The sequence below is a fragment of the Mauremys reevesii genome, linkage group 4 (assembly GCF_016161935.1).
Source record: "Mauremys reevesii isolate NIE-2019 linkage group 4, ASM1616193v1, whole genome shotgun sequence".
NCBI lineage: Eukaryota > Metazoa > Chordata > Testudines > Geoemydidae > Mauremys > Mauremys reevesii.
Window position 1 is genome coordinate 46748481 of NC_052626.1, and position 12716 is coordinate 46761196.

Consider the following 12716-nt stretch of genomic DNA (forward strand, 5'->3'; position numbering starts at 1 on the left):
CAAAATAACAATTGCCAAGGACGATCCCCATTGGAGGCTCAAAGAAAACTGTTTTGACATCAAAACGTTTTGACATCAAACCAGGACTTCAGTCAGCCTTGAAGTCATGTGATCCCAAAGAATAAACTTTTACATAAAATATGAAAACAAAATTAGAACTAAAACCTAATATCCAATACTAACAGGAGGAGCTGTAGCTGAATTACTGTGAGATGTAATTGCAGAAGCTACTAGCAACTGTTAATATTTCCAATATTGCTATTAAAATATCTATGAACTAGCATGACATTCATCTGCACAATGTTAACAAAGGTAAATGAAATGCTAAGAGTAATACAAATATAATTTCAGAAAGTAAATAAAGAAGTGAAACTCCATTTTACAGTGGATTGCAAGAAAAATGCAGTCCAGTCCAGGCTATCCGAATAAAAGGCAAGCCAAATATGTTTCCTGCTATGAGGTGTTACAGGGACATATAAAGTGCTAAGCGATTATTTTAAACGTTGATAATTATCATTTTTGGACAGGCGGGGAGTATGTAAAATATTTCACTGAATTAATCAAGTGTCCTTTAGCAGCACAATAGGTGGCACCAGAGACATTGGGGTGCACCGCACTGTACCCTTAAGGGCACAGCCCTGGAAAGCAGGTAGTGAAATGCGGGAGTGGGGAACACCTCCGCCTCCAACACCACTTCCCTTTTGCAACCACGGCAGATGGCTCAGCCCACTTGGGTAACTGTCAGCCCCGCCCCTCTTCCCCCTCCGGCCCCGCAACTCCGTCACCAGCAGATCGCACGTGGTCACCACAAGAGAGGGCAAAGTCCGGGCAGCGGCGTCGGCAGGTGTTACTGAGCATGCTCAGTCCTCAAGCGCATGCTCCCTACCAGCGGAGCAGCCCAGGGGCGGGGCGCGGTGGAGGGCGTTCCCCGCGCGGTCAGGCCCGGCTCAGTCAGTTTGCGGGGGCCGCGCAGCCGCACGCAGACAGGTCCGGCGATGGCGCTGGGCTCGGCCTGGGGGCGGGTGTCGTGGCTCTATTACCAGTACCTGCTGGTCACCGCGCTCTACATGCTGGAGCCCTGGGAGCGGACGGTCTTCAGTATCCTCCCGAGCCGGAGCCGGAGCCGGGGCCGGGGCCGGGGCCGGGGCCGGGCGGGAGGGCGCAGCCGCTGCTGCGAGGCCGGGGTCTGTGAATTAAGCCGCGGCCGGGAGCGCGCGCCGGAGGGCGGAGGGCGGGGCCGGTGCGGGGGAGGCCACAGGCAGCCTTGGGGAAGAGGGAGGTTGGGAGCTGGGGAGGGGCTGGAGCACGTGGCTGGACTGGAAGGCGGGCGGGGCTGGAGTTCATGGCCGAGTGTGGAGAAATGGGAGGTAGGATGCGGGGCAGCGGTGGATTGTCCAGGGCCTGTTGCCCCCCTTTGGGCGTGAGGGAGGGGGCTGGACCCTAGTGTGCTGCTCTGCTCCCCAAGCTCTTCTAACGCCCTCCAGTGCATCTCTGCCCACCCTGTGGTGTGGACTGTGCGGAGTGTGGTTCAGGTTCAGCTGAGCTGTGAGAGGTGCCTTTGGAGGGGAGGTCTGACCTTTGTCCTGAGCAGGCTGCCCTGCTACCCCTTCAGCCCCTGTTCTGCAGGATGCTCTTATGATTAAGGCACCAGACTGGGACCTTGGAGATGTGGGTTCGATTCTTGGCCTTTCCAGATTTTGAGACTGTCTTTGAGCAGTTCTCTGATCATGTTATACCAATATAATAAAAACCAGCAGGATCTTAGTAAGAGGGATATGGCAAAGATGCCACATTTATTGTAAATACCATAACAAAACAAAATACAATGTTTTCCTACTTATTTCTATTACTACTTATTCCTTATACACACACACATTCATTCACATAATCATTCATTCAGGTTCTGTGTAGATGTTATAGTTACCAGCCTAGATGTTGCTCATGCCAAGTTACTGGCCAGGTATCTTGGTCAGGAGGATGGAGCCGAGTCTGTGTCAGATGCATCTGATGCTCCTGGAGGTTGGTATCAGAACCATAGACTCAAAGTCCTCAGTCTTTAGAGTCCAGTTTTATAGGAATTTATTCCTATGTCAGTTCATGAGAGTTGCTTCATTTTGCTGTTGCTAAATCAATCAGCAGATGGCTGGCTCCATGTTAATAGGTGTTTTGTTTTTCCTTCCTTTGAGGTGTGGTGGGTGGATTCCAGTTTGCCCTCCGGGGGTCATCTGGTTGATCCCACTTGACACCTTCTTCAGCTGACACTGAATTCTTCAGGCTGGTAACTCCCTAACCATTCATTCATTGTTTAAACTAGGCATGCATTCACATACATTCTCTATCTTAATCACATCTATTTCACTGTCTCTTTACCTTTTGGGGTGTTACCAATTTATGTGAGACTCCCTGTCTTTTAACAAGAAAAGATAAAGTGAGATGAAAACTTACAGAGGGTGGGGGTCTCTATCTATACACTATAACAGCTACTGTTTTGGCTTATTTAGAGATAATTAATGTTTAACAAGTTTTATACAAAGTATTTCTTTGAGCTTAACAAGTTTTATACCAAGTATCTCTTTGAGCAGGCTTTACGCAGACACAGCTGGTGGCTTGCAGGTTAGAGGCTAAATGCTGGGAATCACAAATTTACTTCTAACATAAATCTTAAGTTATAACGTATCAATTAACAATAAATTATTTCTAACAATAAATCATTTTTCATATAAACCATGTTCAATATAAACCTTCTTTAATATCCCTACAATCATGGGTGCTTAATGTTCCCCTTCCTATCTGTAAAATGGGTCCAATAACACTTCCCTGGCAGGCATATGGTCTATGCATTTAATTGATGCTTGGGAGGTGCTTAGCCCTTGTTTACATTGAGGGTTGTTAGCCATCCCAGTGTAGCTATGCTGGTGGTTTAAAAAACCCAAGGTTCAATTCTAACTGGCTATCTAACTAGTTAGATAAATAACACTGATATATAGTAGCAGTCTATAGCTACATTGGCCTTGGGTGTGGGTCAGTGTTGCAACGTATATAATGTGGCACTATTTCTTAGTCCTACAGGTTATGTTTATTTGAACAAAGAAGGAACCCTTTCACCCATGTGTGAGGAATCTGTTAATCCACTCACTCCTTGCTTGTTAAATCACATTCAGATTCACAATCTGTATTGTTACAACAAACTATAACAACAAGTGTTGCCAGTGTTTAAGAGAGAGCAACACAGATTATCTTTCAGAACAATAAGGTATCAAGTATCCCTTCTGGCCATTTAGAAATGTAGTTAATTTCTGAGACAGGTTGCTGTGCCTTGATGCAATTTCTCCTTTCACTTTCCTTCCCTAGAATTATGTGATTTTTTTCTCTGTTAACTTGAAGAATTGTTTCCATTAGTCAGAAATACCTTTAATGCATGCCTTCATACTTTGCACATTGGAAAGGAAAATGTGTATTTTATATAATGAGTAATTTATGTATGTTGCATGGTCATGCAGCTCTAGGTTTCCATTTTGCTTTGTCTCCCTATGTCTTTTTCTAATTGGTATTTACCTGTAGTTGGTGAATTTGCTTGTTTTATGTATTTCACTATAACAGCCTTCTAACATGAAGGTTCAGTTGTAGAGACCTGTATCAAGATTCTAGATTATTGTGGTTTTTTCAGCCGCTTTTTCTAGAGGTTAATACAATGTCCCTTCATTCTATTCTGAATGTGATAGTTACTTGATCCTTTGTTAAAACGGTACCTCGTATTTGCAGCCACTCTCTGATGGATGACCTTTAAAAGTACCTCCAAGGAGTACTGAGAGAGGTGAGGAGATAAACTAATCTAACTGGTAACGAACAGGGGTGGTGGTCAGTTATAAAGAAAATATCTGCTTTAGTAAAAGTAGGGACTGTTATTTGCCCAAGTTACAGGTGCATTTTTTTTCTATGTAAAGCTCCGAAATGGAGAGCATATAAAACAGAAATGAATGAACATGGGATGGACTTGATAGCTGTGTTTTGTAGTTGCATCTTGGTTACCAGTCCTTAGTGTTGCTTGGTCAGTTCCAGTGGCCAGCTGAAACTTCACACAAGGGGGAGGGGGAGCTGAGCTTTTGTCGAACATGTTTGAAGCTCTGATGTTGATGGCGATTGAACCCAAAGTCCCATGGCAATATACCCTTCTTTTATAGTAATAAGTTCCCATACCAGTCTCTGGGACTTGCTGTGTTACACCGGAGCCGTTAATTACAAGGTAGTTAAGGTTGCTTTTAATTAGCATTATTTGGGTTATTACTGGGAGTTATTTGTAGCTGTTTTTTGGGGGGAGGGCTTTACTTTTTATTTTGTTGTTTGGGTATATGCCTTTGCTTTAGGGTTGTTAATTTGCCATTTGGTGATTTTGATAATAAAGTTGATGCCTTTTGACTTTTTGTTTTTTTTTGACCATTTGGCCCAGCTGTGTTTTAGCTAATTACCATACATTTTTACTTACATACCAAACAGTAAATAAGGCAATTAAAGCCATAAAACTTATTTTTAAGAACAATTATTAACACAATTAGAAAGAATAAATTTAGAATTTTTTTTTACTAATTTAAGGCTAGCAAAATGGAGTACAATTTTAAAAATCCAAACTCCCATGGAATACACCCTTCTTTTATAGTTACAAGTTCCCATTGGAGTCTTTGGGTTCGTTCTACATCGGGGTAGGCAACCTATGGCACGCATGCCGAAGGCGGCACGCGAACTGATTTTCAGTGGCACTCACACTGCCCTGGTCCTGGCCACCAGTCCAGGGGGCTCTGCATTTTAATTTAATTTTAAATGAAGCTTCTTAAACGTTTTAAAAACCTTATTTACTTTACATATAACAATAGTTTAGTTATATATTATAGACTTATAGAAAGACCTTCTAAAAACGTTAAAATGTATTACTGGCACGTCAAACTGTAAATTAGAGTGACTAAATGAAGACTCGGCACACCACGTCTGAAAGGTTGCCGACCCCTGTTCTACATCAACATCGGAACTTCAAACGCATTCAACAAAGGCCCACCACCCTCTCCCTCCTGTGCAGTTTCAGCTGGCCACTGGATCTGACAGTGCAACCCTTAAAAACTGGTAACTATCAAATCAGTGCTTAAATTGTACTTTCAATAAACGCAGTGTATTGCCTTATCCCCTTTAAAAAAAAATCCCATGTGCTTCTTATAAGCATAACACAGAGGAAACTAACTCTAAAGGGGAAACAGTGAAACTGACTACATACGAAGTTCTGTAAAATACATAAAATAATCTAACTGAAAATCTAAACTTTTTGGCTGTTATAATCTTGGGTATAATTTGGGGGGTGTTGGAGGGTAATAGACAGAAGTGTGCTTGTTTCAGTGACAGTAACATCCTGATCACCATATGGCCATTTTTTCTCAATATAAGTTCAAATCTGATTCTAGGATCTAGTTTGTCGATACTAGGACCTGCTGCTGAAAACAGTTGAGCAACTAATTCCCACTTGGCTCTACTTGTGGATGAAAATAGCTTAACTTTAGAGAGGATTGCTACAGAAAGCATGGCTGGAGCACTTGCCACTAGTACTGGCAATGACGGGCCATTATCCTAAGGTAGATTATTTATTTGTATTTTGGTAGTACCTAGGAGCCCCTGTCACGGACGGGACACTATTGTGCTAGGTGCTGTACAAACAGAAGAAAAGATGTCCCAATGAGCTTACAGTCTAAGTAGATCTACATTGTCTGATAGCTTGGAATCCCAAGGTTGTGACTAAGCACTCATGTCAAAGTTTAGAGATTTGAGGTGACCCTCCCTCAGTGCTTTTAAATTGCAATATTTCATGACTTGCCATGACTAAAAATACTCTAGTGAATGAGTACAACTTCTAGGCTTGTTCTCTAACAGGTATGCCATATAGCCTTTGTTGTTAAATATACACAGTTTAGACCTCATTTTGGAGGTGCTGATGAGCACCTGCAGCTCCTGTTGAAGCGGTGGTAACTGGATACTTCTGCCAGGCCCTTTAATACCTAATGCTCTGTTTATAGTGCTGTCTTTGTATTAGGTTTATTAAACTTAATTTTAAAGTTATGATTTGAGGAAACTGCAGGTAGTCTGATTAGAAAAGGGTTTGTAAAAAAAAATTTAGATTTATTTGTGCGTGTGTCCAGAAACGTTCAGGTTTGAGTCAACCTAACCTCCAGTGACTACAATCCCATTGCATTTCTGAAGGCTGGGCTTGGGTTTCCTGGAACTAGACATAGGACTAATGATAATATTAGCAAATACAGGTAATGTGTCTTATGTGAATTTTCTAAGTGATTGCTGATCCTATTTGAAATAAACTAGTGAAACTATAGCCTGAGAATGGTTGTGGATTGCCAGATACTACAAAAAAGTTTTCAGAGAGCTGCAGCCACTTCCAATAAAATGTTAATGAACGGTTTACAAACACAGCTTGAATTAAAACAAAGGCTATGCTTTGAGGTATTATGATTTGAGTGAAACATCTAGATTGGTTCTACTTATAAGATTGATCAGCTGTCTAAGGAAATTAATACTAATACCATAGTTCCTTCTATTGAAGTGCTCTTGGAAAATAAATTGAGCCTCACAACCCATTTTTTCCCTAAAGGATCAATAATGCTCATAATTTGTATTGCCAGGTTTGTTAATAAATAAGTCAATATATTTGAACACAGAAATAAAGGACACTAATTGAACAGACTCTTCATTTTTCAGTTATAATGTTCCAAAGAGTCTATTAAAGTCATCTTTCAAGACTGCACTTTGGTTTGATTTTGTTTTTTGGTGGTTCGGGGGGAGAGAGGGGAGAACAAGATTCAACGCTCCAAAATGGGTCAGTGGTGGTTTTTGTAGCAATGCGTATTTCAGGTCTTGGGGCAGGAGAGACATGTGTCATTAGAGTTCCCATGAGAGCTGCTCTTTACAAGCCCAGCTTGCTCTTCCTTTAATGTCTCCTTTTGGAGTTGTGACCTGCCCAAAGCCTACAGGCAGCTGGGAATGGAACCTAGGTCTCCTGACTCCCTGTTTTATACCAATGACCATTCTCCCTCCAGTAATGTGTACACAAACTAAATCTTAATTTGTATTTGGGCCACCCTGTTCCAAGAGAATCCTTGAGATCAGCATAGAAAGATTAGTTTCTTCAAGTGTGTGTGTGTGTGTGTGTATATGTATATGTATATGTATATGTGTGTGTGTGTATGTGTATATATATATATTAAATAATATAATATAAAAATGTGTAGAGAGAGAGAGTGCTACACAAGATCTTTTAAAGATATCTATGAATTAGCATAAATATATTGTTCTTGCTGACAGGGTAAAACTCAGAACCTGCAGAAGTTTTTGGCTTTTAGGGAATCTGGTTATTTCCCATTAATGTGTTTCTCCTCATTTCCCTCCTGCACCCACCCCCAAAAAAATAAAAAAAGACTTTGTTTTTATGTCCAAAATATGTGGCAATAAAAGAGAGAATCTGGAAGGCATTCTCATAATATAGTTAGTCATTATTACCAGTCTTCTAGTTTTCACATTTACAGTGGATTTCTTCCTACAGCTGTTATACACGAATACAGTTGAGCATATACAATTTAGAATTATACAAGTTTTATAATAATTTTGAAGGTTAGTATTAAAACATTCTTGTTTTGTGATTTTTAATAGAATTCCAAACTGCAGCTTTCCTTAACTATTGCTCAGATTCTATGCTGATTTCTATTGTTGGAATGGCACTATACACTGGCTATGTGTTCATGCCTCAGCACATCATGGCGATATTACACTACTTTGAAATTGTGCAGTGATGAAGAAAGTATATTCAAGAAGCAATAGTGATTCAAGATTCATCCTGCAAAGAAGATCCAACTGGCTAGTTTTAACGAGACTTCTACAGATGTCAGAACAAGAAACACTCAACTATGACTGTGAAGACTAGGAAACCAGATGTGTAGAACAGGGACACAACCTGCCTCATGTGTTGTGTTCATTCACTTTAATTTTACAAGATGCCCTTGTATAGTAGTTTTGCCTATTTTAACATTGTACTTTGATACCAGTATTTTCTTAACTTTGTGAAAAGTAGTTTGTAAACATCAACTCAGGTGTACTGTCTGCTGTCCAGACTTTGTCCAACAAAATATTTGTGCATAACTATATTTGGCTTTAAGTCTTCTGTATTCCAGCTGATGGAGGAAGGGGGTGGATGAGACAGAGTTAACACTTCATTCATCATCTTTGGGATAAGACTATAGATGGCAGTCTTTTTCCAAAGTTGGAGCAAAAGGACTAATGGGCTTATATTCTTTCATGAACTGCATCTAGGCCCTCAAGATTTTGTGCTAATTTAATGTTCTAACTTCTAACTAAACTGTACTTGTACATAATGCTTGTCGTCCAAGGATTATGTTTCTGTGCAGATGGAGAGGAGTTTTTTTCCTGTACTCATTGTCAGCAGTGTAATTGTCTAGTTTTAAACTGCTTTATTGCAGTTAGTGTTTCAAACGCATTTGAACATATTCTTGTTACAAATGACCAAAACATAGGATTCTAAGTGGACTTAAGTTAATATAACAACAAGAAGCTGAATACTTGGCTGAAGTCCTGTCTTTGTTCTTAACTTTTTTTCAGGTTTGTATTCTGAAATGTAAGATGGCAACAACCTGACTTTCTAAGGTGGAGGATATATTTTTTGTTTTTAAAAATAAAAACTAAAAGCAGAATTGATGCAAAACTCTTTTCCTTTTATTTTTAGATGTTAATATGTTTTATGCATTCTGCTCAAAACTGACACAGGTGATGAGGCAAGGGAATGATGTTAACCAAATAATCTGACTTCTTGTCCCAGTAAAAGGTACTGTGGGCCAAATTATATCCTAAGATATGCAGCTGCTGTTGATGCTAATGGAAGTTGCACAGGTAGTTCATAATGCATTATGTCTAATGCACAGCTGTTAGACAATATGCAACATGACAATAAGGTTTAATTCCCTTAAATATGCATTACAGTGAGGAACGATAAGATGCTTTTTCCATATTTAAAATAAAATAGTGTATGCATTTTATTTTCAGTTTAACTGAATATAACTTGTTCTATAAAAACTATTTTTGTAATCTTTAGTTGGCTTAACTTTTATCTGACTTGCAGATATTACATAAGGCTGTCACCTCTGGTCTCCAAAGTGAGGCTAGATTAGTGCCTCAGAAGGCAGCAGGTTAATAATTTTCACTATCCCAAAAGCTAACAAATGAAAGCTTTGGCATCTGAGAAAAAATTTCTTTTGGGATATATTGTCTGGTTGCACGATAGGCTAATGCATTAGTATTACTGATACGGGGATACAGAGACAACTGGTGCAGAATTGTCTTCATTCAGTTAAAAAACTGGCCATATAAACAAAGACTAGAGGGCGAAGGGCGGGGGGGAAAACCTGGATACAGCAAAAAAGTGAGAGGCATTTCTCATTGCCAATTAGCAATTACTTTAAGATTGTATGAGCTGTGTTTGGGAACTCTTTTATTCTGTGACTGAAATGCTGCAGAATACTGTGCATGTAAAAATGGCCTTAAGTGGGAAAGCATTTGTAAATGGGTTTTGATGATGCACAAGTTTTCTCAAAGCAATTTATTTTAATGGTGGGGAAAATGCAACCATTTTCCCCACCATTACAGTATAAATGGAGTTGCAGAGGACTGGAGTCTAGCAATACTAATTAGCACACATTTGCAGATTTATGTGTTCTTGTATTTTCTTAAAGTAAGAGTGTTATAAAAGCCCTGAATCATCTTGACAGAATTTAAGATGTTAAAGAATGAAAAAGGTGGTTCTATTGTAATATAACTAAAGTTCATAGTCCTAAAAGCAAGTGCTGTATGACATGCATTTCACAATGCTAATCTGGAGGAAAGATAGTCAAAGGTGATGATTTAATAAGGAGTTTGTTCAATTTTACAAAGGAAACCAGTAGGTGGCTAACATTCGGTAAGTTTTAAATAATACACTAATTACCTAAGAAGATCAAGTTTAGCGTTTTCCCACTTTGCTGTGGTCATTTTACAGCCGTTGTCAGTTCAGCAATCAAATCTTGTATACTGTATAACTGCTCAGCTTTTCTGTGAAACCCAGATTTAAAAGGCAATTTAAAATTGTTAGAGTTGGAGGAAGCTATTTTAAACATGGTTATAAGGAGAAAGCTGACGCATAACAAAATTCGGTATGTTAAATGTCTTGACATAACGTTGAAAAATTGTGATGGTGAGATTTTCAGCTAGACAATTTTTTTTTCCATGGATCTTCTGTTGGCTTGAGTGTTATCACATGCCAGAAATATTCTACAATATAAAATTGGTAGTTCACTGAAAGAGAAGACCACAGAATTCAGAACGGATTCAGCAAAGGAAAACTGATTTAATCTCAGAAGTATGGGCTGAATGTCCCCACTATCAAAGGTGTGGGACCACTGAACATAGAAATAAGTTTACCAAGGCACCAATAACTACCAAATCACATGGGTAGCTAGAATTAATGTACATTAACAATGTTCCAAAAATGGCAGGACTATTAACTTCTTTAAAGATGTTGTGTATCCTAGAATGGTGAAAGCTACGGATAACTTTTTCATTAAGGTGCAACTCCTTGGAGAGACGCATGCTTTAAAGTACTCTTATTTCCCTGAGGCACACTGACAATGTATCTTGTTTAGATTGGTTCATTGTGAAGACTGAGGGTGTAATCTTGGGTCCACTGAAGTCAGTGGGAGTTTTGCTATTTGCTTTGGTGGACCCAGGATTTTACCTACTGTTATCTAGGTTTAATAACTTTCTTGCCATCATTCCTATGGATCAGTTTCCCCATCTGTATAATGGGGGTAAAACAGGCATGCTGGAGCCATGGACTTGACAAGAAAACAGGAGCTAGAGCCAAGATCCTCACTTCCAGCCAGTCTGCTCCCCCCTGGCTCCATGTTCAGGAAGACAGGAAGCCCAGGCAACTGGCCCCCTGCTCCTGGTGAGGAGGCGAGAAGCCTGGGTGGAGCTGAGAGCCCCAGCTCTCAGCCCCCCACACTGCCCCTCTTCGGTGGACAGAAGTGCTCCTGGTGAGGTCATCTACAAGATTCCATCTAACACTATTTAAGGGGTGGGGTGGAGAAATGTTGCCCATGCCTCTTTCCCTCTACTCTCTTTGAGCAGTGCCTCAATGTGCACATACAGTGGTGGTCTGGCATTATAAGATTCAGGAGGTTCCAGATCCTGGCACACATACAGCTAGCCAACTCACCAGAAAGAATACCATACTGTACAATTTAAGAACCACTTAATGGACTTATACAATTCCCTTAGCCTGAGGCTGCAGCTACATTTGAGTTGAGGTGTGATTCCCAGCTTGCATAGATGTACCCATGCTAACTGTGTTTGATCTAATGCACTAAAAAATCAGTGTAGGCGTGATAGTGTGGATAGTGGCTCAGACTAGCTGCCCTAGTACATATGCGGAGGGTCTGGGTGGGTTTATATGCTGGTGGCTAGCCTGACCTGCAACCTGTGCAACCCTGGCTACACTGCTATTTTTTAGCATGCTAGCTGAAGCACAGCTAAGCCTCCCCTGACCCAGGCCATGGCCCCGCCCATGTTCCACTGGGAGACCCTATACTTCATCTGCCCTGAAGCTGGTGGGGGGTGAGCTGCATCTAGTGGCCTGGAGCTTAGGCTCATTGGCAGACCAGGGCAGCGCTTGTGCCAGGTTGGGGTGGGGCAGAGTTTGGCATGAGGGGGCGCTGGGGCTGCCCTGTTGCTGGGCGGGGCAGGGGGGGCCCGTTGGCCAGAGCTCCTCCAGCTATGTGTGGGGGTGTCGGAGCTACTCTAGCTGTGGGGGGGGCCATGAGGGTCTGGTGGGTGGGGCCTCAGGCAGAAGGGGCAGGGCTGCTGGCCAGGCCTTCCCAAAGGAGGGGTTCACTCATGACTCCTTTTTGTAGTCTTTAACATTTTTTCCAGCTGTAACTCATTCTTTGCCTTGGCTTTCCTGATTTGTCCCTACACACTCACACTATTCCCATGTATACTTCCTCCTTCCATTTCCTGTATGTATCCCTTTTGGGTTTTAGATAGCTAAAAAGCTCCTTGTGCAGCCACATTGGCCTCCTGTGGCTTGTCTTATCTTTCCTCTGTGTTGCTTGATGTTGAGCCTCTCTTAGTACATCTTTTAAGAACTGCCAGCCCCCTTTGGTTCCTTTTCTTCCTAATTGGTCTTTCTATGGGACCTTGTCAGGGATGAAAGTGATTTACAGGATTTACTGGTACTGCCAGAGTCTTGAGGGAGCGTGGCCTCATCCGGAAGAGGCGTGGCCTCCAGATTTAAAGGCCCTGGGGCACCAGCTGTGGCTGGGAGACTCAGGGCCTTTACCGAATTTAAAGGGCCCAGAGCTCCTGCTGCTGAGGGGAGCCCCCAGCCCTTTAAATCCTGGCCTCAGCCCAGCCACCAGAGCCGGCGGGGATTCAAAGGGCTCTGGGCTGCCCGCAGCCACGGGGAGCTCTGAGCCCTTTAAATCCCAGCCCCAGCCTGGCCGCCAGAGCCACGGCTAGGATTCAATCCCTGCTGTGGAAGCCGGTGCAGTCCAGCATGGTGTACTGGCTCTTGCCAGTACGCTGGACCGGACCGGCTTACTTTCACCTCTGGACCTTGTGTACTATTTCTC

The 12716-nt window shown here is 41.8% G+C and overlaps 1 protein-coding gene across 1 annotated transcript; it reads left to right on the forward strand.

The window, feature by feature from the left end:
* Positions 1–708: 708 nt before the first annotated feature.
* SPTSSA (serine palmitoyltransferase small subunit A) lies at positions 709–8751 on the forward strand. Its single transcript, XM_039538439.1, has 2 exons — positions 709–1098; positions 7729–8751. Exons 1-2 carry the CDS (start codon positions 876–878, stop codon positions 7830–7832), a joined length of 327 nt encoding a protein of 108 aa, XP_039394373.1. The 5' UTR covers positions 709–875; the 3' UTR covers positions 7833–8751.
* Positions 8752–12716: the final 3965 nt, after the last annotated feature.